The sequence below is a fragment of the Vicugna pacos genome, chromosome 10, assembly GCF_048564905.1.
Source record: "Vicugna pacos chromosome 10, VicPac4, whole genome shotgun sequence".
Classification (NCBI taxonomy): Eukaryota; Metazoa; Chordata; class Mammalia; order Artiodactyla; family Camelidae; genus Vicugna; species Vicugna pacos.
This window is the reverse complement of record NC_132996.1, coordinates 67,266,393-67,293,319: the sequence shown is the minus strand read 5'-3', so window position 1 is coordinate 67,293,319 and position 26,927 is coordinate 67,266,393. Positions and strand designations below refer to the sequence as shown.

The 26,927-nt window shown below is 47.9% G+C and overlaps 2 protein-coding genes across 11 annotated transcripts; one reads left to right on the top strand and one right to left on the bottom strand.

Annotated features, from left to right (window-relative positions):
* Positions 1 to 7,581: 7,581 nt before the first annotated feature.
* Positions 7,582 to 20,694, bottom strand: LOC107035209 (phospholipase A and acyltransferase 4-like). 5 transcript variants are annotated; one of them, XR_012076769.1, is made up of 5 exons: positions 16,512 to 16,705; positions 15,197 to 15,305; positions 13,455 to 13,624; positions 12,481 to 12,749; positions 7,582 to 11,160 (listed from the first exon to the last, which is right to left on the bottom strand). XR_012076769.1 is itself a non-coding variant. In XM_072970162.1 (4 exons), exons 1-4 carry the CDS (start codon positions 18,710 to 18,712, stop codon positions 11,065 to 11,067), a joined length of 510 nt encoding a protein of 169 aa, XP_072826263.1. In that variant the 5' UTR covers positions 18,713 to 20,584; the 3' UTR covers positions 7,582 to 11,064. The 5 variants fall into 5 exon arrangements, 2 of the variants coding, with proteins under 2 accessions (XP_072826263.1, XP_072826264.1); XR_012076770.1 differs by lacking the exons at positions 13,455 to 13,624; positions 16,512 to 16,705 and adding an exon at positions 20,631 to 20,668; XR_012076768.1 differs by lacking the exon at positions 13,455 to 13,624.
* On the top strand, positions 14,736 to 26,027 carry LOC140698805 (phospholipase A and acyltransferase 4-like). Of its 6 annotated transcripts, none has more exons than XR_012076774.1 (4): positions 15,283 to 15,416; positions 15,856 to 16,094; positions 22,696 to 22,964; positions 24,285 to 26,026. XR_012076774.1 is itself a non-coding variant. In XM_072970164.1 (3 exons), the coding sequence occupies exons 1-3, from the start codon at positions 14,751 to 14,753 to the stop codon at positions 24,378 to 24,380; spliced, it is 429 nt and encodes a 142-aa protein (XP_072826265.1). In that variant the 5' UTR covers positions 14,736 to 14,750; the 3' UTR covers positions 24,381 to 26,027. The 6 variants fall into 6 exon arrangements, 2 of the variants coding, with proteins under 2 accessions (XP_072826265.1, XP_072826266.1); XR_012076771.1 differs by having other exon boundaries at positions 15,290 to 15,416; positions 15,929 to 16,094; positions 24,285 to 26,025; XR_012076773.1 differs by having other exon boundaries at positions 15,294 to 15,416; positions 15,912 to 16,094.
* Positions 26,028 to 26,927: the final 900 nt, after the last annotated feature.

Genomic DNA, 26,927 nt, shown 5'->3' with positions numbered 1-26,927 from the left:
CTGACCTGGCCCAGCGCAGCCCCAGCCTTGCCTCTGTCACCCCCACACCTCCTCTGCCTCCTGTCCCTGCCACTTCACAGCCAGCCTCCCCAAGACCCACGGTGGCCTGCCCAAAGGGCGTGTCTGGCAAGACTTCCCCTGACCTCAGAGCACAGGGTACACCCTTTGTGCAGCCCGCAGGCCCTTCCTGACCTGCCCTCCGTCCCCTACCCCCGCCTGCCCTGCCTCTCCCTCCCCCCACCCCCAGGCTGACTGGATGACTTGTCCTTTCCCTCCCCAAGAGCTCGCTCTGGCCTCTGCTCCTCTGCACATCTGGGTCTCTCTGACCCCGAACACCTGCCCCACACCCAGTCTTCCTCTCCTCCCCCAGTGGACATCTCTCCTCTGAGACGCTGCCCTGAAGGCCCCAGCCTGGCCAGCTGCCACCCCCTGGGTCCCCAGCCCTCCCGGGACCTCCCGCTCTGCCCCCACGGTCATGTCCTGCTGCAACTCCCAGTGCTGTCTGCACCCCCTCTGGACTTGGCGCTCCAGTCGGGCGGGATCCTGTGTCCTTATCCACCCTCCCTGCATCTCCAGCATGCAGAGAAGGGCCTGGCTTGGAAGGGCAGCAACAGAACTGTGCCAGCGGGAGGGCTGGAGGCTCAGCGGGACCAGGACTCCTGCCCAGCCCCTCTGCTCTCTCAGCCCAGGGCACCCCATCTGCCAGCGCGGAGGCCAGAGATGGTCATCATCTGGAGAGCATGAGGGGGCTACTGGCTCCATCCCCCAGTGTCTAAGGCCACGGCCAGGGCACTGTCAACAGCAGCCAGTGGAAGGGAGAACATCAGCTGACTCCCTGCCTAGATCAGGAAATGGGGCAGGATGCAGGCACAGAGCAGCACAGAACACGGCTGCGTGTCCTCCCTTCCTGTGGAATCGGAGACACGGCTTCCCGGAATCGGTTGGTTTTCGGGAATGCTAGGGGTCTGGCTGGTTTCTTTCCAGCTACACACTGTGAAATGAGCCTGCTCCCCACTGCAACTTCTCTCATTCAGAAAATCTGGGGCTCCTGGGAGGGGAGATTTCAGAGTCAGAATGCTGATATTTGGGGGCACTATAGAAGGCAGGACAAGAACCATGGGGGAAAGAGGGGTCACCAAAGTCCAGCCAGCGGCTGAGGCAGATGAGGTGGGATGCACCCCCTTCCCCACCCCAGGGACCCCCATCGGCCCACACCCCAGCTCCTTCCCCACAGCTCCCAGAGCACCCACACATCCTCCCCCACACAGGTCCCTGCCCTCACTGTGCCTGACGGATGCACACAGGAGGCTCCCTCTGCCCACAAACCCCACAGTCCTGCAGGAAAAGGCACTTTTGAACAACAAATATATTTTCCCATGAAAGCCTTCTAGAGACAGGCTCTGGGACCCGGGCTGAAGCCTTTAAGGGGAGCTGCCCTCTCCACAGGGCCAGTGATGGGAGGTGTCAGGGGACTCATCGAAGCCACCTGGAAGCCAAGGCGGTGTCTGGGGCACCACTGCTCTTGCATCTGGTTTTATGTCCAATTTAAGACTTTCACTTTCATTTTCTTTCTGACGCTATTTAAAAGCTACTATCACTAAACACTTTTTTAAGGGAGACTAAAGATTTCCTCTAAATGGAAAGGTCAATGGTTACCTACCTCAAAACATGAAATCACGGGGGCTTTAAAGGCAGCTGGGAGCAGGCAGAGTAGGAGGAAGGCCTTCCCTGCTTGAGAAGCCCAAGGTGTCTTCCAACAAGAACCTGAGCAGCGGGTCCTACTCCAGGAAGCGGGACATTTAGAAGCCCAGAGGTGCCAACCCACAGTGCACCTCCTTGGCCATTCACTTGTAACATCTTCAGAAAATTAGGGGTTAGAAGCCCCAGGGCAGGCCAGAAGGGGTCGTGCACTGGACGGGGAAAGCCTTCAGAAGGTGAGCACCTTGGAGCCTGTGGGGCCCAGGAGCTCATTGTTCCCCTCAGGATGCGTTTGTCTGCAAAGGAGTAGAATTTCACTAAATGTCCAGGGTTTTGACAGCCTGGACATTCACTGTCTCCGTAACATGAGAACACGAGGCAAGTGACTCAGATTGAGTTCAGCAGCTCACCAAGGCCACCAGGGACCCAGGCTTTTCCATCATGCTGCTCCTGTGTCTGCGGTGACACCTGCCTGGCCCACTATGGCTGCAGCAGCCTCGAGTGACACATTTTCACCCAGCGATGTGCAGAGGCACTAAAGGAAGAGGTTTCTCATGACTTGTCTCTTTTTTTGCAGGAGTAAAATCTTGCTCCCACCCTTCACTGGCCAGAACTGGATGTCACTTCCTCTCCCAAAGCAGTGGTGGCCAAAGAGAAAGGGGCCTCCTTGGGAAAAAGCGGGGCACTTCATAAGTAATTACAGAAATGTGAATTAAAGGATCCTGTGGTACAGATTCCATGCTGACAAATATTTAAATGTTTGGGCAATTGCAACTCTGGTATACTGCCAGTGGAAGCCTGTTTTCGCATTCTTTTTCTAATAAAGCTGAAGAAGTTCATACCCTATAACTCAGCAAGTCCGGGTTGTGCCCCTTTAGTGAGTGAGAACTCCCATTTAGTGGGTCACAGTCAACGTTGTAAAAATCATTCAACGAGACAGAAAAATAGAGAACAGGATTTTTTAGATCTTCATCTGGTTTATTGGTAAATGTTTTGGTAAGACTTATAGTCTTACCTCACATATGTATATATCCTGATACTTTGTAAAGCGTATTTCTTCCCGTGGGTCTTGGTCAACAAGATGTGAAAGCCTCTGCTTAGAGGAGAGGCTCTGGGAGGCTTGTGTGAGGATGCTCACAGCAGTTTTGTCAGTAACAGCAACGTCCTGGGAACAGCCCCAATGTCCATTGACAGTAGACAGAGTAATTAACTGTGCTACATTCTACAGTGGGAATACTGTGAACATGACTGAACAGTGGCTACAATCCATCAGCCTGGAACCTGATCCTGAGCCAAAACCATCAAGTTAGAATGTATGGTGTTTGAGTCTGTTTTTCCCAAATTAAAAGGATTATTGAAGGATACTTCTTAATGTGTAAAGTTTTTAAAAAAGCAAGACATTAATAGGCATAAAATCCAGGAGAGTGGCTAAACAGGATTAGGAGGGAGGGGCACATGGGGGTTAATTTTTCTCATAACAGCTTTATTAAAACATAGTCCATATACCATACTGTTCACCCATTTAAAGTGTACAACTCAGTGGTTTTTAGTATATTCAGAGAGTTGGGAAACCATCACCATAATTGTAGAACATTTTCAACCACTTCAAAAAGAGGTACCATAGCCTTTAGCTATCATCCCCCAGTGCTGCCTACATCCTTCGTCCTAAACAATCACTAATCTACTTTTTGTGTCTGTGTATTTGTCTATTCTGGACATTACCTTTGAATAGAATCTTATAATATGTGGCATTTGTGAAAAATATGTGCAATATATAGTATATATGTATTTACATGTAATATAATGTGTATGTGCAGTCAAACTATAATAATTCTACCTCATAAAACTGAAAAAGGAAAACAAGAGTACAAAAATATTTGAAAAAAAGTAGAATCCTGTAATATGTGACATTTGTGACCTCTGTCTTTCACCGGCATGCTTTTAAGGCTCCTCCACGTTGCAGCACGAATGATTACTTCCTTCCTATTTATGGCCAAATAATATTCTGTTGTATGCATGTGTATTATTCATTCACCAGTTGGTGGACCTTTGGGTTGTGTCCACCTTTTGGCAATTATGAATAATGCTGCTGTGAACATTTGTGTACAGATTTTTTTGTGTCATGGGGCTTATTTAAGATATTGGTTATTTTTCGGGTGGGTGGGGAGCGTAGCTCAGTGGTAGAGTGTGAGCTTAGCATGCCCGAGGTCCTGGGTTCAATCTCCAGTATCTTCATGAAAATAAATAAGTAAATAATAAACCTAATCACCTCCCCCCGCAAACAAAGAAAGAAACAAAAAATCCTGAAAAATTTTTAAAAAAAGATACTAGTTATTTTCCATTTCTCCAAGAAGGTTGTTGGTGCATGAGTGTGTTATTGTTAGTTCTTATATCTTAAGCTTACGAGTATTTGTCTATGCAGATATAAGATTTAACAACACTCATTAGAAAGTACACGTAGTCTAAGATATTCCTGGAAGGATACAAAAACCAAGAAACAGACAAGGTTGTCCTCTAGGGAGGAGAGCTGGGTGTTGGGGGCTGGGGGGTAGGGAGTACAGAGGCTTATTTTTCCTTTATATTCTTTTACACAATTAAAATATTATATATATATCTATATATATACACAGACTCTCACAAACACTCATATAAGACTAAAAATGTGTGTCTTCCAAGTTGTGGTCCTAGCTTGCCAGCAGGCTGATGCGTGGCCTGCCCCTGCCCCACGCTCTGCACAGCTGGGGGCCGTTTGGCCTCTTTCCTGCCCAGTAGCTCTGGGGACATTAGGGGGACAAGCAGGGTCCCGGGCCCACCAGCCCTTGCTTTCATGACTCTCATGTGGTTCTTGGGTCTGACACCCTAAACAGATTGGATTAGTGGAAAAGCTACAAGCCGCAGCAAGGGGACAGTGACATTTCTTCCTGTGTCCACCCTGCACCACTGGGTGACTCACCGTGGCAGCCCCATCTGAGGTCTCCAGCTGACCGCGCCCTCCTGCTCAGGGAAACCGGGTTGTGATGTCATGGCAAGGGGATGGCACAGATTGGACGAGCTGAGATCACGGGACTCAAGGCTGGCCACTTCAAAGGTGTCCAGCATCCTCTGGCGGGTGGGCGGCGGTGCTAGCTCAAAAGGCTCTGGCCAACTGTTCAGGAGGTAATTGGCTAAACTAACCCGACTATCTGTCTCCAGAGCAGAGGATGAGTGATACGTCCAGGATTGTCCCTGAAACCAGAGGAGAAGGGGCTGGAGATGGCAAGACCGTCTCCATGGGAGCAAAACCACGTGGGTTGTGAGAGCAGATGGTCTGCGGAGAGGCTGTGGATCCTGAAGAGTTGTCCAGTCTAAGTTTTAGTCCACCTGTATCCTGACAAGAAAGCTCTTTTTGTGCTAAAAGCCTGAAGAATCTAGGTTCATGGGCTTTGCTTCCCCGCCCGACATGCTCAGGGCCCTCCCCAGTCCCATCCACCCTGCCCAGCTTCCCAGGATCTTACAGCCCACAGGTGGGTGTCATATGTGAGACACTTATCTGAGGTTCTGGGTGGGGTAGCACGCTGGTGCCGAAAAAACAGCCCCTCCACTCCCGGCAGTCATGGGTTTGGGGGGTCCATTTGGTGTAGAATGTGTATCTGAACTGTGGGCCAGAGGGAGAAAGGGGAGTGGTCCTCAGCCATACCTGTGGCCGAGCAGGCTCCTTCTGTTTGCAGAGTCTGGGTGAGGTGGGAAGCCCCATTAAAAAAAAGACTGGCAGGACCCCCAGGCAGGGCCACTACTCTCCTGCCAGTACCACCCGGCTCCCTGGCCCAGCGCCTCTATCTCACTTTTGCCTCTGAAACGGCTAACTTCTAGGAAAGTGGAACTTACCCTTAAAAGTCTATTGCTTCCCTAAGCTAACTCCTGATTGGTCCATTTGTAGGACTTCGTTTGCATGGAGCGCACTCCTGATTGGTTATTTCTCTCCCTCCTGAGTGGTCCATTTCTACAAAGCTTGTTGCTAATTAGTTAACTTTTGTTATACCTTATTTGCATATGATGTTGCAAAGTGTAAACTGGCACCGTATAACTGGCAGCCTGTGTAAAGCTGCGGTTGGGTTCCAGAGCTTGGAGTGTTAACCTTTCCGGGCCTACTGGCATGATAAACTGAGTTCTCCAACTTTCGGAGTACTACTTGGTCTCTTGCTTAGATCTAGGTTTCTGTCACACCTGAGCTGTAACACGGAGCGGTAACACATTTTTCTGCAACATGGGGAGTGGGTCTCTGATGACCTGCTGTGTCTTTCAGGTTGGGGGAAAACAGTTCGAGCTTTCGGGGCTCCTTGGAGCTCCTCCTCCTCAGTGAAACTCCTCTACTGTGGCTTTGCATCTCCATCCTGCCTTGCCCCCACCACCTGGCTTGGCTTGTTTCCCTCCTTCTCTCTGCTCTCTGCCCTGAGACTTGGGGAGTGTTGATGGTGCCCCTGACCTCAGCCACCAGTAGCTCCTTCTGAACCTGTATCTGAAGCTCTGCTGCCTCGTCTTCCAGACCTGCTTGTCCACCAGGCATGTCCGCTGGTCCTGCTTAGAGACAGAGCAGTTTTCACGTGAGCTCTGACTCATGTTTCTAAATATTTTTTTCCCAGGCAGCGTCAGAGGAAAAACCAAACCCTTGAAGTTCTAAAGGCTGGACATCCAGGCAGCAACACGCAGGCACCATCTTTTTGTTTTTGTTTTTTCTTAAATCTTAGTTTTATTGTGATATAATTGATATAGCATAAAATTCACCCATTTAAAGTATATAATTCAATGGTTTTTAGTATATTTATAAAGTTGTGTGACAAACCACCACAATCTAATTTTAGAGCAATTTTACCACTCCAAAAAGAAACCTGGTGCCCATGAGCAGTCACTCCCCATTTCCCTGCACTCTCACCTTAGACAATCACTAATTTACTTTCTGTCCTTATAAATTTGCCTGCTTTGCGTATTTCATATAAGTGGAATCATACAATACACAGTCTTTCATGAGTGGCTTCTGACACCATCTTGATAGAAGGATGGCCTCAGTAAATTCCCAGAAAGCAGTTATTTTTATTTTGAAAAGAGCGCTGTTGGTGGTGATTATGCGGGGTTTCTTTGTTGGTCTGCAGCTCTGGCCCAGAGGGTGTGGGTACAACCTGAGGCCCGAGGGTGTGGCTGGGGTGGCGTGGGGTCCCCTGGGCTGTCCTGAGGGGTAAGGAAGGGTGGGCTCAGGGAGGACAGCCTTTGCCCGCTGCCCAGGCCCACCTCCTTAGCCACCCTGTCCTCGGTCATTGGAATCAGGAAAATGGTTCACAGCAGTGGGCAGTGGCGGGGGCTATCAGAAGGCAATTTTTCTTAAAATTTTATTTTTTAGAAATCATTGATTAGGCTTGCTAATCCATGATACATTTAAAAAATATTTTAATGTTATATTATATATTTATTTTGTTAATAATATTACATAATAGGCATTTATGTAAATATTATATAAATATGTATATAATACAGTATATTATATATTATATAAAAATATGTTTATTTATATAAATATTTATATAAATAATATGTAATATAACGTAATTTTACATAATTCCATATTATTTATATAAATATTGTAGAGTATTTATATAAACATTATATAATATTTTATTGAAGTGTAGTTAATTTACAGTGTTGTGTTAATTTCTTGTGTACAGCATAGTAATTCAGCTATACATTATATATACATATTCTTTTTCACTATAGGTTATTACAAGGTATTGGATGTAGTTCTCTGTGCTGTACAGTAGGACCCATCTGTTTATCTATTCAGCATATAGTGGCTTGTATCTGGTAATCCCAAACTCCCAATTTATCCCTCCCACCTCCTTTCCCCTTTGCAAACTGTAACTTTGTCTTCTATGTCTGTGAATAAATTCTGTTTTGTAAATAAATTCATTGTGTGTTTTTTAAGATTTCATATATAAGTAATATTACATCATAATATCATATCTGTGTCTGATTTACTTCACTTAGTATGATAATCTCTAGGTTCACCCATGTTGCTGCAAAGGGCATTATTTCATTCTTTTTTATGGCCGAGTAATATTCCAAGGTGTGTGTGTGTGTGTGTGTGTGTGTGTGTGTGTGTGTGTGTGTGTGTATTGTCTTCTTTATCCATCTGTCTTTGGACGTTTAGGCTGTTTCCATGTCTTGGCTATTGTAAATAGTGCTGCTGTCAACACTGAGGTGAGAGTATCTTTTCGAATTCGAGTTTTCTCCAGATGTATGGGTTTGCTGGATCATACGGTAAGTCCATTTTCAGCTGTTTAAAGAATCTGCATAACGTTTTCCATAGTGGCTGCACCAAATTACATTCCCACCAATAGCGGAGGAGGATTCCCTTTTCTTCACACCCTCTCCAGCATTTCTTGTTCGTGGACTTTTTAATGATGGCCTCTCAGAAGGTGTTCTTGTCCCCCCAGCTCCAAACAGCACCGGCCCCTCTATTCTTCCCCCCATCCCTTTATTCTCCTTCCACAGGTTTCTTCTTTCTCCTGACTCAATACAGCAGTGCTTCCTGAGTGCTCACTGCCGCTTGCAGTGTGAGAAAGGCTTTTATTTAATCTTTGCAACAACCCTGTGAAGTAGGAATAACTACTCCCAAGTTTATACGTGAAGACACTGATACTTCGGTAAAGTGAGTTACCCAAGAGGCAGAGAGATGATTTGAACGTAGGTGAGTCTGACTCTAGAGCCTTTACTTTAAAAAAAAAAAATTAATGTCTTTAATTCCACAAGAAATGCGTGAATATATTTTTCTTGTTAAAAACAGAACGAAACCAAAACCCAAATGAAAACTGTTAGCATGAAGGCTAACGTCCCCTTCCAGCATCCTCCCCATTGTAGATTTTTCCTCCTGTATATGGCTTGGTGTGCGCCCTTCCAGATAATTTTCTACTCATTTGCATACACAGGTATGGCTGCCTTTTAAGTGTTGTTTGGTGGCGTTGAGTTTTCTTGCAGTATTTAATTTGTTTCCCTGAATACAGTTCATTTAGGAAATGCTCAGATCTTTTCTTTGCTTACTAGTGTTTGAAATGCTATGGAGAGTCTTTTCTATCCTTTGAAGGTGACTAATGAATTAAAAAAATATCATTATGGACACATAGATTTCAATATATTTGATGTGTTCCGTTGTTCTTTTTGATCCTCAAACAGTCCCATCTTTGGCCAAGCTGACTCTTGACTCCTGTAGTCAAAGTCTTTACTCTTTTCTATTTTGTTCATATTTTTCTTGTATACATTTATTTTTATTGAAGCATAGTCAGTTTACAATGTTGTGTCAATTTCTGGTGCACAGCATAATGCTTCAGTCATTCACATAATCGTTTCCATATTCTTTTTCACCATAAGTTACTACAAGATATTGAATATAGTCCCTGTGCTATACAGTATGAACTTGCTTATCTATTTTGTGTATATTAGTCAGTATCTGCAAATCTCAGATCCCAATTTATCCCTTCCCACCCTTCTGGCAAAGGTTGTTTTCTGTGTCTGTGAGTCTTGTTTCTGTTTTGTAAATAAGTTCTTTTGTCTTTTTTTTTTTTTTTAAGATTCCACATAGAAGTGATATCATATGGTATTTTTCTTTAAAGGCTTTACTCTTGTCCATGTCTCCCCGTTAGAATTCTGGTCAGCTGGCATCCTCACTGTCCCCAGGGATAGCTCAGTCCCCTGGTCCAGCTGAGGCGGGGGCGGAGGGGAGGGGTGCTGGCTGGCCTCAGAGCGTTCCTGAACTAGAACTCCTGCGGCAAGGGTGTATCCTGCATTCCGAGTGTGACCAAGGTAACACATCTCCTGCTTCTGCAAACTCCAGAAGGGCTCTGCCCACCGCCGACTCCCACTGCGCCGTGAGTCCCCAGCCTGGAGCCCAGACCTCAGCTGCTCCAGGCTTGCCTGGGATGTTCTGGGATCATTAAGGGTGCAATGTTGGAAACATTCCAACCTAGGTTTCAATCTTGCTCCTCTAACTCACTAGGCAAGGATCTTTGGCAAGTTACCTAATCTCCCTGAGACTCAGTCTTCTCATCTGTCAAGTGGGGTAGTGACAGTTCTTACTCAAAGCAGTGATGGATAATGTGGGTCAAGTGTTGAGTACCATGTCTGGCACATTGGGCTTTGCAAATCACACAGGCCCGGGTGCCAGGCAGGTGGTCCTTTAGGAAGCATTTTATTGTTTTTTACTATTGCACTATAAAATGATATCTCAGGTAATTTTCTTCTCTTTTTAAATTTTATTTTTTATTGAAGTGTAGTTAATTTACAATGTTAGTGTCAGGTGAACAACAAAGTGATTCAGTTATATGTATACATGCAGATAGATATATTTTTCAGATTCTTCTACATTATATATGTTATTAGAAGAAATTGAATATAGTTCCCTGCGCTATAGAGTAGGTCTTTGTTGTTTATCTATTTTATATATAATAATGTGCATCGGAAGCATTTTAGACCTCCTTGGAGTCGGAGACACACTTGCTGACATATGCAAGCTCTGTGTGTATAATGCTCAGTCAGCTTGTGCACCCCCCGCCCCCATCACACTCCTGAGCTGCACGCCCACCGGCACTACCTCCCGACACCCTCTCCTTCGCTTCTTTGTTCCCTAAGAGCTCGTTTCCAGCCCAGCCATCCAAGTAAAGAGAGGAGCTTCTCATCTGGGTGAGGAGAGCTTCCACCTCTCTGTTTCCTGCAGGTGATGAACAGAGGGAGTCTGCAGGCTGCGCTGGGGCTCCCTGTGGGTCAGGTTCTAGAATGTTCCCTGTGAGGACTCACCTCTGCCTGTCTCTGGTTTCTCTGTCACAGGCCACGCCAAGACCGAGAGTTGGAGACCTGCGTGAGATGTCTCCCTTTGGCTGTGGGCACTGGGCCATCTGTGTGGGAAATGGCTGTGTTGTCCCTCTGGCTCCGTTCAAGTCAGGACAGGTTCTCTGTTTCAGCACCAGGGCTGAGGTGGAGAGTGTAAACAGTTGCACAATTATGTGCTTGTTCTCACTTCAGCGCCTAGCACAGCAGGCAGTCAGTGCCCGCTGGCTGAATGCATCAGGCTTCAGCCATGTTGCACCAATGGTGATTCTCGGCTAGCAGTGCTTTCAAGGACAGACTGTTGACCTTTATTCCATTAGAGTTTGGGGCTCAGCTCCAACCAACCCACTGTATTTGGGAAGCCTCCCATCACGGGTCCAGTCTCCTGTGTATTAGTAGTTTTAGAGGGACAACAAGAGGAAGAAAAAGCTATTTCCTTCAATCAGTTGACAACTGGCTGCACAACGTAAGGGAAGGAGGGTGGGCCTTCTCAGCGGCTCCTTCTGTGGCGCCTTCAGGCTGTCACTGGCTTTGGGATAGCTTCCTCAAAAGACAGTATATATGAATCAGAAATCCAGCTACCAGGGTCTTCACTCCTCCATCCAGGATCTTTACCAGCTGAAAGTGATCAGTCAGAATCCACAACCAGTCTGGTCAGGTCCTGCCTCCCCGTCCCAAGGTCCAGGAAGCTCCACTCATCTCCCACCCTCCCCAGTGGCCTGGCTTCTCGGCACCCCTTGGAGCCAGCCAGCCTAGGTCCTCTCCCATGGAGGATGCTGGGTGTGTCCTCAGCGGCTCTGTTTCCTAGGAAACAGGAGGTTGAGACCACTTGCCAGTGGTGGCCTTATCTGGGATTGTCCTGACAACTGGCAGGTGAGCTGGAGGAATCCTTCTGTGTGAACTTTCTGGCTGAGGACATTTGTTGTCGACTCGGGGTGGATAGGGAGGAGGGTATTGGCCTGGTTTCCCCGGGCCAGAGATTTGGGGGTGAGACTGGAGGCTGCTTCGTGTTCTGGGTTCTACCTGGGCTATACTGCTGCAGAGGGAGGGGCTTCAGCCGAAGCTGAGGGGAGAGCTCGGGAAACCACGGCCACAGGCAGGGGGCACACTCTGGGTTCACCATGCACTGTTCACAGGTGCAGCCCCATTTCAGCCCTGAACCCCAGACTGCCATGTGCAGCTGCTACCCGGTGCCTCCTGGATGTGTAGCCGGCCACCTCCAACATCGCACTGCCACATCCAAATTCTAGGCTTCCCTCCCCAAATCTGCTCTTCCCACCCTCAGCCTCAACCCATCCAAGGCCGCCACCCACCTTACCCCTTGGCTGGGGAGCCTAGGAGGGGCTGCAGTACAGCTGTAAAGAGCAGAGACCCTCCAAATTCACAGCTGGGGTTGGAATCCTGCTTCTGCCACTGAGTAGCTGTGTTTCAGGACAGCAAACTTGAAGACTGTGAAGGTGTGGGGGGAGAAGCTGCACCCCAGTCACGACATAAAAATGTTCCTGAGCTGGTACATAGACCCATGGACCTTGAGCATCCCTGCCTGGGTGCTCTCTGGAGCCTTAGGAGGCCTGTCATGGTCCTGGGTTGGTCCAGACTCCCCTTGACAACCTGCGAGGGCACCAGGAGCTGCCTTTAGGGTGAATATTAGAGGTCAAGGATCCTCGAGGTCAGAGCTGGCCAGGCCCCCAGAGGTCCTCCAGTCAAGTCTTCCTTCTACACCAGAGAAGACATGACCTATCCAAAGATCCTTAGTGGATGAGAAGCAAATCTGAGCGTTGAGCTGAAACTTCCTGACTCCCAGTGGGTGGGTCCCCAGGAGCCCACGTTTGCATCCTTTCTGGTGATTCTCCCCTCTGGCTGTGCAGCCTGGTCATCCCTGCCCCAAGCATACCTCCCTATGTAGGAGAGTAGGGGTCACCCGAAAGGGGGCCTTACCTGACTGCAGTGGGCCTTCCCGTATCTCAGGTAAGTGACGAAGTGCTCACAGTTCTTGCATATAAGACAATACTCTCTGTCCTCACCAATCTTCTCATAGGCAGACTTGAGGATCTTGTGCAGGGGCCATGGGCTGCACTGCTGGTCCAAGTAGTTGTTGATGCGATAGCGGCAGCTCCCTACCACGTTCTCCAGGCACTCCAGCTTCACCACCGCCCTGCAGCTCAGACTGGAGGAGAGGCTGGAGGAGCTAGCCCCGGAGAATCCACCTGGGATGGGAGACAACCTTCATCAGGAACTGCAGGGGAGAGGGAGGTCGGGAGAGAGGAGGGGCAGGACAGGAAAGAAGGACAAAGGGACTCCACTACTGAGCTTTGGGTGTTTATCGGTCACAAATGTGATTGGAGGATTCATAGTTTTTGCTCTTTTTTTACTCAACAAGCTGTAACTAACTAGCTTTTCAAGCCAATGAACGTCCTGAGTGTCACAGCTGTCGGTGCATTCCATTACATGAAGATACACCATCTATTTGACCAATCTCTCTTAACTTTCTTCCTTTATTTATTTAAATTTAATATTCTTAAATCATTTTAAAAGGTTGCTTTCAATATATAGTTATTACAAAACATTGGCGATATTCCCCGTGTTGTACACTACATCCTTGAGCGTCTCTTATACCCAATGGTATGTACCTCGCACTCCCCCATCCCCAGACTGCCCCCACCCCCGCCACTGGTAACCACTGGTTTGTTCTCTGTATCTGTGAGTCTGCATCTTTTTTGTGATATTCACTAGCTGGTTGTATTTTTCAGATTTCACACATAAGTGACATCACACAGTACTTCTCTTTCTCTGTCTGACTTATTTCACTTAGCATAAAGCCCTCCAAGCCCACCCATGTTGCTGCAAATGGCACTATTTCATTCTTTTTTATGGATGAGTAGTATTCCATTGTATATATTTATATACACCACATCTTCTGTATCCAGTCGTGTGTTGATGGACACTCAGGTTGCTTCCATATCTTGGCAACTGTAAATAATGCTGCTGTGAACACTGAGTTGTGTGGAAAAAGGGAGTCCTCGTACACTGTTGGTGGGAACGTAATTTGGTGTAGTCACTGTGGAAAGTCTTACGAAGGTTTCTGACAAAACGAAAAACACAATCACCATATGGTGCAGCAATTCCACTCCTAGATACATAGCCAAGAAACCAAAAGCACTATTTCAAAGAGATACATGCTCCAATCCCCTGTAACTGAGCATTTGGGTTGCTGAAAAACGTAACCGTTCAAAAGAATGATAATAAGTCATATTTGTTATTTGTCATCTTTGTGCACTTGTATATTTCAGAAAGAGCTTGAATTTGTTTTAGTACCCACTGTGTTTCAGACACTATGCTGTGCTGTTGTTCATCTGTTGCCCAATTCAATCTCCTTTTTAGCTGTCAAGGTAAATATTTTTATCTGCATTGTACAATCAATATTGGACCCAGAGAGACATTATCAGGCTTTTCTGTGCTGTGAAGAGACTTAGAACCAAAATGTGTAACAGCCTGTCTCAGGCTTCAAATGGCAGGTTCCTTCCACTACACTGAACTGAAACTCAGGGAATCCTTCTCTCCTAGGACTTGGTGCAATTCTGGGCACATAGAGAGGGTCACAGAGGAGCTCGTAGTGGATGGAGTCCAAATTCCACTCTATGGTGAGTCCAGGTTTAATTTTGTAGACAGAGGGTCTCATCTGGGCACACGAATTAAGCATGCTTCTTTTATGGTTCAAAACTGAAGTCTGATGCTTGTACTCAGAATCCATCCCCTTAAGGAAAACTGTCTACACCCTGGAGGTTTGGCACTAAAAGGACCCCCTGTCCTCACTGTCATGCTTTCTCTAAGTGTCATCTGGATTTAGTGAGCCTGGCTTAGTCTTTACCATGAATTCAGACATTTTAAAAAACTGCCTTGGAGTTTTTTACATGACCGCTTGGAGAAAACTGATAAGATGCAAATATGTTACTCTAATGGTGAGGACAGTGATCTTTATCCAGTGACAATGCCAACGTTTGGCGGAGAGCATAACATCAGAGTTTAGGGCGCCATTGCTCTGTAGGACACGAAGCCTTGTGTATCTAATGTGGCATCTTATTCCAGCATTTCCCCCTCTTTCATTGACTATACCTACATCTGTTTCCTGCATTGTCCTTTTTACTGGCTTTGTCCTCCTGCTGCTTCTGTTATCAAGGAGTTAAATAAATCCTTCATGTGTAATCACTATGCATCATTTGTATGAGTTGTCTTTTGGATCTGTAAACCTGTGGGAGCTGCTTCTGTTGGGAGGTAAGTAAATACTATCAAGACAGCTCGTTCTGGGAAATCACGGGAGTACAAAGGACACATCACAAAGAGAACCTTCTTCTCTGTGAGCTCGTAGACCTTCAGAAACATTGCTGGTTGAAGTCATATCGGACTCTGCATCCTGGGGGAGCTGGCATGAGCTGGGGACCCAGGATGCTGAGTAGCCCAGCTGCACTGGGGGAGCTCGGGAACCTCCTTCCCTGCTTCTGCAGGACCTGGGGACCCCACGGCGATTACTTAATGGGACCTGAATCTCCCGTCTGCTCAAGCTCTGTTCAGGGAGCAAGCAACCAACTGAGCTCTCTCTTTCAATTGTTCTAATTATGCTAAGAAATAGTTTGCAAATGAGATCAACAGCCCTTACCTGTAGGAACCAGATGGATTACATAGCCACCTCCCACGTAGATGGCCCAGTGCTGGTACAAATTGCGGGAAACCTCAATCAGGTCTCCAGGCTTGGGTTCTTCACAAAACTGCAACAGAAAAACCTGAGGTAGTGTAGACAGCCTTCCGGGCAACAGCAGGACCCCAGCTGGGGGGCTGCAGCTCAGCCTTGGGACCCCCTGATAGATGTTCATCACGTGGTGAGAGCTTGGGCAGGGGGAGGGCTCCTGGCCCCTGATGGGTCCCCAGCTTGCTGTCACGTTTAGAGGTTCCCCCACAATGGGGAGCTGGAAGCCTGGGGAAAATGACCTTGTGGAACGGGAGAGTGGAGATTTGTCCAGAGTGTTATGCATACGTGTGTGTGTGTGTGTGCATCATGCACGTGCCTGTGTGTGTTGGGTGTATGTGTGAGTGTTGTGTGTGTATCTGTAAGTATTTGTGTGTTGTGTGTTGTGTGTGTGCTGGGTGCACGCACACACACACTGAGGATGCAGTTGTGTGTGTTCAGGTGCCTTGTGCACGTGCTCCTGAGTGTGTTGACGTGAGAGCCCACCTGTAAATCCCCTTTGCCGAGGCTGGCAGCCCCAGACCCTTCCTCCAGCAAAGTCGGGCAGCTGAATTTGACCTTCTCTGCCCAAGACTGACTCTCAGGTCCTCTACACGCCTCCTGCCCTGGTTGTCCTGGGCCACACCAGGCATCCTTCCTCCCCAGACCCTGTTCCCTGCAGCTTGTGACGCCTGCCCTTGGAGAGACGTGGACCAACTGACAGCATCCTAATGGGACCTGAGCCTTGGAAGGGGCTCTGCCGGGGCTACCCAGCTTCCTCGGGGTGGCGGCTGCCACACACACACAGGCCTCCGTTGGCACTTTTCCTACGGTAACAGCAATCCCCACCCCCAGCCCCACGGGGAAGGGAGCCTCACCCCAACGCTGAGCTGGGAAACTGAGAATCAGAGAGATGGAGGGACTCGCCCAAGAATGGGAGGTGGTGGAGCTGGAGCTCTGTGCTTCTCTCCAGACCCCGACACCGTCCCGCCTCCCTGACCTTCTGCACCTCCTTCCTGCCTCCCCAGAGCCCCCAGCTTTGCAACTGGAGAATTTTTTTTAATTTTCTGCCTCTCTGTGCCTGACTTCAGGGAATGATAAACCTCCTCCATCTCTCACCCCAGGACCATCCAATCTGAGAGCAGAGGCTGGCTGCCCTTCCCCTATTTCTCATGTCAGTATCCCACAACAAGCCTGCCCCTGAGCTGTCTCCTGAATTCACTGCCTCCTCCATCTCCCGGGTACTGACCTGGCCCAGCGCAGCCCCAGCCTTGCCTCTGTCACCCCCACACCTCCTCTGCCTCCTGCCCCTGCCACTTCACAGCCAGCCTCCCCAAGACCCACGGTGGCCTGCCCAAAGGGCGTGTCTGGCAAGACTTCCCCTGACCTCAGAGCACAGGGTACACCCTTTGTGCAGCCCGCAGGCCCTTCCTGACCTGCCCTCCGTCCCCTACCCCCGCCTGCCCTGCCTCTCCCTCCCCCCACCCCCAGGCTGACTGGATGACTTGTCCTTTCCCTCCCCAAGAGCTCGCTCTGGCCTCTGCTCCTCTGCACATCTGGGTCTCTCTGACCCCGAACACCTGCCCCACACCCAGTCTTCCTCTCCTCCCCCAGTGGACATCTCTCCTCTGAGACGCTGCCCTGAAGGCCCCAGCCTGGCCAGCTGCCACCCCCTGGGTCCCCAGCCCTCCCGGGACCTCCCGCTCTGCCCCCACGGTCATGTCCTGCTGCAACTCCCAGTGCTGTCTGCACCCCCTCTGGACTTGGCGCTCCAGTCGGGCGGGATCCTGTGTCCTTATCCGTCCTCCCTGCATCTCCAGCATGCAGAGAAGGGCCTGGCTTGGAAGGGCAGCAACAGAACTGTGCCAGCGGGAGGGCTGGAGGCTCAGCGGGACCAGGACTCCTGCCCAGCCCCTCTGCTCTCTCAGCCCAGGGCACCCCATCTGCCAGCGCGGAGGCCAGAGATGGTCATCATCTGGAGAGCATGAGGGGGCTACTGGCTCCATCCCCCAGTGTCTAAGGCCACGGCCAGGGCACTGTCAACAGCAGCCAGTGGAAGGGAGAACATCAGCTGACTCCCTGCCTAGATCAGGAAATGGGGCAGGATGCAGGCACAGAGCAGCACAGAACACGGCTGCGTGTCCTCCCTTCCTGTGGAATCGGAGACACGGCTTCCCGGAATCGGTTGGTTTTCGGGAATGCTAGGGGTCTGGCTGGTTTCTTTCCAGCTACACACTGTGAAATGAGCCTGCTCCCCACTGCAACTTCTCTCATTCAGAAAATCTGGGGCTCCTGGGAGGGGAGATTTCAGAGTCAGAATGCTGATATTTGGGGGCACTATAGAAGGCAGGACAAGAACCATGGGGGAAAGAGGGGTCACCAAAGTCCAGCCAGCGGCTGAGGCAGATGAGGTGGGATGCACCCCCTTCCCCACCCCAGGGACCCCCATCGGCCCACACCCCAGCTCCTTCCCCACAGCTCCCAGAGCACCCACACATCCTCCCCCACACAGGTCCCTGCCCTCACTGTGCCTGACGGATGCACACAGGAGGCTCCCTCTGCCCACAAACCCCACAGTCCTGCAGGAAAAGGCACTTTTGAACAACAAATATATTTTCCCATGAAAGCCTTCTAGAGACAGGCTCTGGGACCCGGGCTGAAGCCTTTAAGGGGAGCTGCCCTCTCCACAGGGCCAGTGATGGGAGGTGTCAGGGGACTCATCGAAGCCACCTGGAAGCCAAGGCGGTGTCTGGGGCACCACTGCTCTTGCATCTGGTTTTATGTCCAATTTAAGAATTTCACTTTCATTTTCTTTCTGACGCTATTTAAAAGCTACTATCACTAAACACTTTTTTAAGGGAGACTAAAGATTTCCTCTAAATGGAAAGGTCAATGGTTACCTACCTCAAAACATGAAATCACGGGGGCTTTAAAGGCAGCTGGGAGCAGGCAGAGTAGGAGGAAGGCCTTCCCTGCTTGAGAAGCCCAAGGTGTCTTCCAACAAGAACCTGAGCAGCGGGTCCTACTCCAGGAAGCGGGACATTTAGAAGCCCAGAGGTGCCAACCCGCAGTGCACCTCCTTGGCCATTCACTTGTAACATCTTCAGAAAATTAGGGGTTAGAAGCCCCAGGGCAGGCCAGAAGGGGTCGTGCACTGGATGGGGAAAGCCTTCAGAAGGTGAGCACCTTGGAGCCTGTGGGGCCCAGGAGCTCATTGTTCCCCTCAGGATGCATTTGTCTGCAAAGGAGTAGAATTTCACTAAATGTCCAGGGTTTTGACAGCCTGGACATTCACTGTCTCCATAACAGGAAGACGGGAGGCAGGTGACTCAGATTGAGTTCAGCAGCTCATCAAAGCCACCAGGGACCCAGGCTTTTCCATCATGCTGCTCCTGAGTCTCCAGTCACACCTACCTGGCCCACTATGGCTGTAGCACCCTCGAGTGGCATGTTTTCACCTGGTATGTGCAGAGGCACTAAAGGAAGAGGTTCCTCATGAGTTGTCTCCTTTTTTCCTGGAGTGAAATCTTGCTCCCACTCGTCACTGGGCAGAACTGTGTGTCACTTCCTCTCTGACACCGGTAGTGTCCAAAGAGAAAGGGGTCTCCTTGGGGGGCTCAGACCACTCACAGTTGGAACTATGGATGGGCTCCTGCTGCCCGAGGAGCAGGCAGGTTGTGAGTCTGGGAGGAGGTGAGAGACAGTGGTGTGTGCTCGGCTAGGGAGGAGATGGCTGTTGGCTAGGCAACTAACAAGTGGGCTGCACTCACCTACGTGCCACCCATGGGAACAAACAGCTTTATTCCAAGTCTACCAAGAGATTGCAACTAGTTCTCTAGCAATAGACTTGTTCCCTATAGTGTGTGGCAGGGAATCAGGCAAGAGAGAGAAATAAAAGGGATCCAAGTTGGAAAAGAAGAGGTAAAAGTGTCAGTATATGCCAATGACATGTTACTATATATAGAAAACCCTAAAAGGTCCACACAAAAACTACTAGAGCTCATCGAAGAATTGAACAAGGTAGCAGGTTACAAGATTAACATTCAAAAATCAGTTGCATTTCTTTACACTAACGATGAATCAACAGAAAAAGAATGTAAAGAAACAATCCCCTTTAAAATAGCACCCAAAGTAATAAAATACCTAGGAATAAATCTAACCAAGGAGGTGAAAGACTTACACATGGAAAACATAAACCATTGATGAAGGAAATTAAAGAAGACTTTAAAAAGTAGAAAGATATCCCATGCTCTTGAATTGGAAGAATCAATATTGTTAAAATGGTCACACTGCCCAAGGCAATCTACAGATTTAATGCAATCCCTATTCAATTACCCAGGACATATTTCACAGAACTAGAACAAATCATAATAAAATTTATATGGAACCAGAAAAGACCTAGAATTGCCAAAGATTTACTGAAGAGAAAGAAAGAAACTGGAGGAATAACTCTCCCAGACTTCAGACAATACTATACAGCTACAGTCATCAAGACAGTATGGTATTGGTACAAAAACACACATACAGACCAATGAACCCAGAAATGAACCCACCAACTTTTGGTCAACTAATCTTTGACAAAGGAGGCAAGAATATACAATGGAATAAAGACAGTCTCTTCAGCAAATAGTGTTGGGAAAACTGGGCAGTAGCATGTAAAGCAATGAAGCTAGAACACACCCTTACACCATACACAAAAATCAATTCAAAATGGATCAAAGACTTAAACATAAGACAAGACACAATAAACCGCCTAGAAGAAAATATAGCCAAAATATTATCCTCTTCAGCAAATGGTGTTGGGAAAACTGGACAGCAGCATGTAACACAATGAAGCTAGAACACACCCTTACACCATATACAAAAATCAACTCAAAATGGATTAAAGACTTAAACATAAGACAAGATACAATAAACCTCCTAGAGGAAAACATAGGCAAAACATTATCTGACATACATTTCAAAAATTTTCTCCTAGAAGAAATAAAAGCAAGAATAAACAAATGGGACCTAATGAAACTTACAAGCTTCTGCAGAGCAAAGGAAATCAGAAATAAAACAAGAAGAAAACCTACGGAATGGGAGAAAATTTTTGCAAGTGAAATCGACAAAGGCTTGATCTCCAAAATATATAAGCAGCTCATACGACTCAATAAGAAAAAAATAAACAACCCAATGCAGCTGGGCTACTCAGCATCCTGGGTCCCCAGCTCATGCCAGCTCCCCCAGGATGCAGAGTCCGATATGACCTCAACCAGCAATGTTTCTGAAGGTCTACGAGCTCACAGAGAAGAAGGTTCTCTTTGTGATGTGTCCTTTGTACTCCCGTGATTTCCCAGAACGAGCTGTCTTGATAGTATTTACTTACCTCCCAACAGAAGCAGCTCCCACAGGTTTACAGATCCAAAAGACAACTCATACAAATGATGCATAGTGATTACACATGAAGGATTTATTTAACTCCTTGATAACAGAAGCAGCAGGAGGACAAAGCCAGTAAAAAGGACAATGCAGGAAACAGATGTAGGTATAGTCAATGAAAGAGGGGGAAATGCTGGAATAAGATGCCACATTAGATACACAAGGCTTCGTGTCCTACAGAGCAATGGCGCCCTAAACTCTGATGTTATGCTCTCCGCCAAACGTTGGCATTGTCACTGGATAAAGATCACTGTCCTCACCATTAGAGTAACATATTTGCATCTTATCAGTTTTCTCCAAGCGGTCATGTAAAAAACTCCAAGGCAGTTTTTTAAAATGTCTGAATTCATGGTAAAGACTAAGCCAGGCTCACTAAATCCAGATGACACTTAGAGAAAGCATGACAGTGAGGACAGGGGGTCCTTTTAGTGCCAAACCTCCAGGGTGTAGACAGTTTTCCTTAAGGGGATGGATTCTGAGTACAAGCATCAGACTTCAGTTTTGAACCATAAAAGAAGCATGCTTAATTCGTGTGCCCAGATGAGACCCTCTGTCTACAAAATTAAACCTGGACTCACCATAGAGTGGAATTTGGACTCCATCCACTACGAGCTCCTCTGTGACCCTCTCTATGTGCCCAGAATTGCACCAAGTCCTAGGAGAGAAGGATTCCCTGAGTTTCAGTTCAGTGTAGTGGAAGGAACCTGCCATTTGAAGCCTGAGACAGGCTGTTACACATTTTGGTTCTAAGTCTCTTCACAGCACAGAAAAGCCTGATAATGTCTCTCTGGGTCCAATATTGATTGTACAATGCAGATAAAAATATTTACCTTGACAGCTAAAAAGGAGATTGAATTGGGCAACAGATGAACAACAGCACAGCATAGTGTCTGAAACACAGTGGGTACTAAAACAAATTCAAGCTCTTTCTGAAATATACAAGTGCACAAAGATGACAAATAACAAATATGACTTATTATCATTCTTTTGAACGGTTACGTTTTTCAGCAACCCAAATGCTCAATTACAGGGGATTGGAGCATGTATCTCTTTGAAATAGTGCTTTTGGTTTCTTGGCTATGTATCTAGGAGTGGAATTGCTGCACCATATGGTGATTGTGTTTTTCGTTTTGTCAGAAACCTTCGTAAGACTTTCCACAGTGACTACACCAAATTACGTTCCCACCAACAGTGTACGAGGACTCCCTTTTTCCACACAACTCAGTGTTCACAGCAGCATTATTTACAGTTGCCAAGATATGGAAGCAACCTGAGTGTCCATCAACACACGACTGGATACAGAAGATGTGGTGTATATAAATATATACAATGGAATACTACTCATCCATAAAAAAGAATGAAATAGTGCCATTTGCAGCAACATGGGTGGGCTTGGAGGGCTTTATGCTAAGTGAAATAAGTCAGACAGAGAAAGAGAAGTACTGTGTGATGTCACTTATGTGTGAAATCTGAAAAATACAACCAGCTAGTGAATATCACAAAAAAGATGCAGACTCACAGATACAGAGAACAAACCAGTGGTTACCAGTGGCGGGGGTGGGGGCAATCTGGGGATGGGGGAGTGCGAGGTACATACCATTGGGTATAAGAGACGCTCAAGGATGTAGTGTGCAACACGGGGAATATCGCCAATGTTTTGTAATAACTATATATTGAAAGCAACCTTTTAAAATGATTTAAGAATATTAAATTTAAATAAATAAAGGAAGAAAGTTAAGAGAGATTGGTCAAATAGATGGTGTATCTTCATGTAATGGAATGCACCGACAGCTGTGACACTCAGGACGTTCACTGGCTTGAAAAGCTAGTTAGTTACAGCTTGTTGAGTAAAAAAAGAGCAAAAACTATGAATCCTCCAATCACATTTGTGACCGATAAACACCCAAAGCTCAGTAGTGGAGTCCCTTTGTCCTTCTTTCCTGTCCTGCCCCTCCTCTCTCCCGACCTCCCTCTCCCCTGCAGTTCCTGATGAAGGTTGTCTCCCATCCCAGGTGGATTCTCCGGGGCTAGCTCCTCCAGCCTCTCCTCCAGTCTGAGCTGCAGGGCGGTGGTGAAGCTGGAGTGCCTGGAGAACGTGGTAGGGAGCTGCCGCTATCGCATCAACAACTACTTGGACCAGCAGTGCAGCCCATGGCCCCTGCACAAGATCCTCAAGTCTGCCTATGAGAAGATTGGTGAGGACAGAGAGTATTGTCTTATATGCAAGAACTGTGAGCACTTCGTCACTTACCTGAGATACGGGAAGGCCCACTGCAGTCAGGTAAGGCCCCCTTTCGGGTGACCCCTACTCTCCTACATAGGGAGGTATGCTTGGGGCAGGGATGACCAGGCTGCACAGCCAGAGGGGAGAATCACCAGAAAGGATGCAAACGTGGGCTCCTGGGGACCCACCCACTGGGAGTCAGGAAGTTTCAGCTCAACGCTCAGATTTGCTTCTCATCCACTAAGGATCTTTGGATAGGTCATGTCTTCTCTGGTGTAGAAGGAAGACTTGACTGGAGGACCTCTGGGGGCCTGGCCAGCTCTGACCTCGAGGATCCTTGACCTCTAATATTCACCCTAAAGGCAGCTCCTGGTGCCCTCGCAGGTTGTCAAGGGGAGTCTGGACCAACCCAGGACCATGACAGGCCTCCTAAGGCTCCAGAGAGCACCCAGGCAGGGATGCTCAAGGTCCATGGGTCTATGTACCAGCTCAGGAACATTTTTATGTCGTGACTGGGGTGCAGCTTCTCCCCCCACACCTTCACAGTCTTCAAGTTTGCTGTCCTGAAACACAGCTACTCAGTGGCAGAAGCAGGATTCCAACCCCAGCTGTGAATTTGGAGGGTCTCTGCTCTTTACAGCTGTACTGCAGCCCCTCCTAGGCTCCCCAGCCAAGGGGTAAGGTGGGTGGCGGCCTTGGATGGGTTGAGGCTGAGGGTGGGAAGAGCAGATTTGGGGAGGGAAGCCTAGAATTTGGATGTGGCAGTGCGATGTTGGAGGTGGCCGGCTACACATCCAGGAGGCACCGGGTAGCAGCTGCACATGGCAGTCTGGGGTTCAGGGCTGAAATGGGGCTGCACCTGTGAACAGTGCATGGTGAACCCAGAGTGTGCCCCCTGCCTGTGGCCGTGGTTTCCCGAGCTCTCCCCTCAGCTTCGGCTGAAGCCCCTCCCTCTGCAGCAGTATAGCCCAGGTAGAACCCAGAACACGAAGCAGCCTCCAGTCTCACCCCCAAATCTCTGGCCCGGGGAAACCAGGCCAATACCCTCCTCCCTATCCACCCCGAGTCGACAACAAATGTCCTCAGCCAGAAAGTTCACACAGAAGGATTCCTCCAGCTCACCTGCCAGTTGTCAGGACAATCCCAGACAAGGCCACCACTGGCAAGTGGTCTCAACTTCCTGTTTCCTAGGAAACAGAGCCGCTGAGGACACACCCAGCATCCTCCATGGGAGAGGACCTAGGCTGGCTGGCTCCAAGGGGTGCCGAGAAGCCAGGCCACTGGGGAGGGTGGGAGATGAGTGGAGCTTCCTGGACCTTGGGACGGGGAGGCAGGACCTGACCAGACTGGTTGTGGATTCTGACTGATCACTTTCAGCTGGTAAAGATCCTGGATGGAGGAGTGAAGACCCTGGTAGCTGGATTTCTGATTCATATATACTGTCTTTTGAGGAAGCTATCCCAAAGCCAGTGACAGCCTGAAGGCGCCACAGAAGGAGCCGCTGAGAAGGCCCACCCTCCTTCCCTTACGTTGTGCAGCCAGTTGTCAACTGATTGAAGGAAATAGCTTTTTCTTCCTCTTGTTGTCCCTCTAAAACTACTAATACACAGGAGACTGGACCCGTGATGGGAGGCTTCCCAAATACAGTGGGTTGGTTGGAGCTGAGCCCCAAACTCTAATGGAATAAAGGTCAACAGTCTGTCCTTGAAAGCACTGCTAGCCGAGAATCACCATTGGTGCAACATGGCTGAAGCCTGATGCATTCAGCCAGCGGGCACTGACTGCCTGCTGTGCCAGGCGCTGAAGTGAGAACAAGCACATAATTGTGCAACTGTTTACACTCTCCACCTCAGCCCTGGTGCTGAAACAGAGAACCTGTCCTGACTTGAACGGAGCCAGAGGGACAACACAGCCATTTCCCACACAGATGGCCCAGTGCCCACAGCCAAAGGGAGACATCTCACGCAGGTCTCCAACTCTCGGTCTTGGCGTGGCCTGTGACAGAGAAACCAGAGACAGGCAGAGGTGAGTCCTCACAGGGAACATTCTAGAACCTGACCCACAGGGAGCCCCAGCGCAGCCTGCAGACTCCCTCTGTTCATCACCTGCAGGAAACAGAGAGGTGGAAGCTCTCCTCACCCAGATGAGAAGCTCCTCTCTTTACTTGGATGGCTGGGCTGGAAACGAGCTCTTAGGGAACAAAGAAGCGAAGGAGAGGGTGTCGGGAGGTAGTGCCGGTGGGCGTGCAGCTCAGGAGTGTGATGGGGGCGGGGGGTGCACAAGCTGACTGAGCATTATACACACAGAGCTTGCATATGTCAGCAAGTGTGTCTCCGACTCCAAGGAGGTCTAAAATGCTTCCGATGCACATTATTATATATAAAATAGATAAACAACAAAGACCTACTCTATAGCGCAGGGAACTATATTCAATTTCTTCTAATAACATATATAATGTAGAAGAATCTGAAAAATATATCTATCTGCATGTATACATATAACTGAATCACTTTGTTGTTCACCTGACACTAACATTGTAAATTAACTACACTTCAATAAAAAATAAAATTTAAAAAGAGAAGAAACTTACCTGAGATATCATTTTATAGTGCAATAGTAAAAAACAATAAAATGCTTCCTAAAGGACCACCTGCCTGGCACCCGGGCCTGTGTGATTTGCAAAGCCCAATGTGCCAGACATGGTACTCAACACTTGACCCACATTATCCATCACTGCTTTGAGTAAGAACTGTCACTACCCCACTTGACAGATGAGAAGACTGAGTCTCAGGGAGATTAGGTAACTTGCCAAAGATCCTTGCCTAGTGAGTTAGAGGAGCAAGATTGAAACCTAGGTTGGAATGTTTCCAACATTGCACCCTTAATGATCCCAGAACATCCCAGGCAAGCCTGGAGCAGCTGAGGTCTGGGCTCCAGGCTGGGGACTCACGGTGCAGTGGGAGTCGGCGGTGGGCAGAGCCCTTCTGGAGTTTGCAGAAGCAGGAGATGTGTTACCCTGGTCACACTCGGAATGCAGGATACACCCTTGCCGCAGGAGTTCTAGTTCAGGAACGCTCTGAGGCCAGCCAGCACCCCTCCCCTCCGCCCCCGCTTCAGCTGGACCAGGGGACCGAGCTATCCCTGGGGACAGTGAGGATGCCAGCTGACCAGAATTCTAACGGGGAGACATGGACAAGAGTAAAGCCTTTAAAGAAAAATACCATATGATATCACTTCTATGTGGAATCTTAAAAAAAAAAAAAAAGACAAAAGAACTTATTTACAAAACAGAAACAAGACTCACAGACACAGAAAACAACCTTTGCCAGAAGGGTGGGAAGGGATAAATTGGGATTTGAGATTTGCAGATACTGACTAATATACACAAAATAGATAAGCAAGTTCATATTGTATAGCACAGGGACTATATTCAATATCTTGTAGTAACTTATGGTGAAAAAGAATATGGAAACGATTATGTGAATGACTGAAGCATTATGCTGTGCACCAGAAATTGACACAACATTGTAAACTGACTATGCTTCAATAAAAATAAATGTATACAAGAAAAATATGAACAAAATAGAAAAGAGTAAAGACTTTGACTACAGGAGTCAAGAGTCAGCTTGGCCAAAGATGGGACTGTTTGAGGATCAAAAAGAACAACGGAACACATCAAATATATTGAAATCTATGTGTCCATAATGATATTTTTTTAATTCATTAGTCACCTTCAAAGGATAGAAAAGACTCTCCATAGCATTTCAAACACTAGTAAGCAAAGAAAAGATCTGAGCATTTCCTAAATGAACTGTATTCAGGGAAACAAATTAAATACTGCAAGAAAACTCAACGCCACCAAACAACACTTAAAAGGCAGCCATACCTGTGTATGCAAATGAGTAGAAAATTATCTGGAAGGGCGCACACCAAGCCATATACAGGAGGAAAAATCTACAATGGGGAGGATGCTGGAAGGGGACGTTAGCCTTCATGCTAACAGTTTTCATTTGGGTTTTG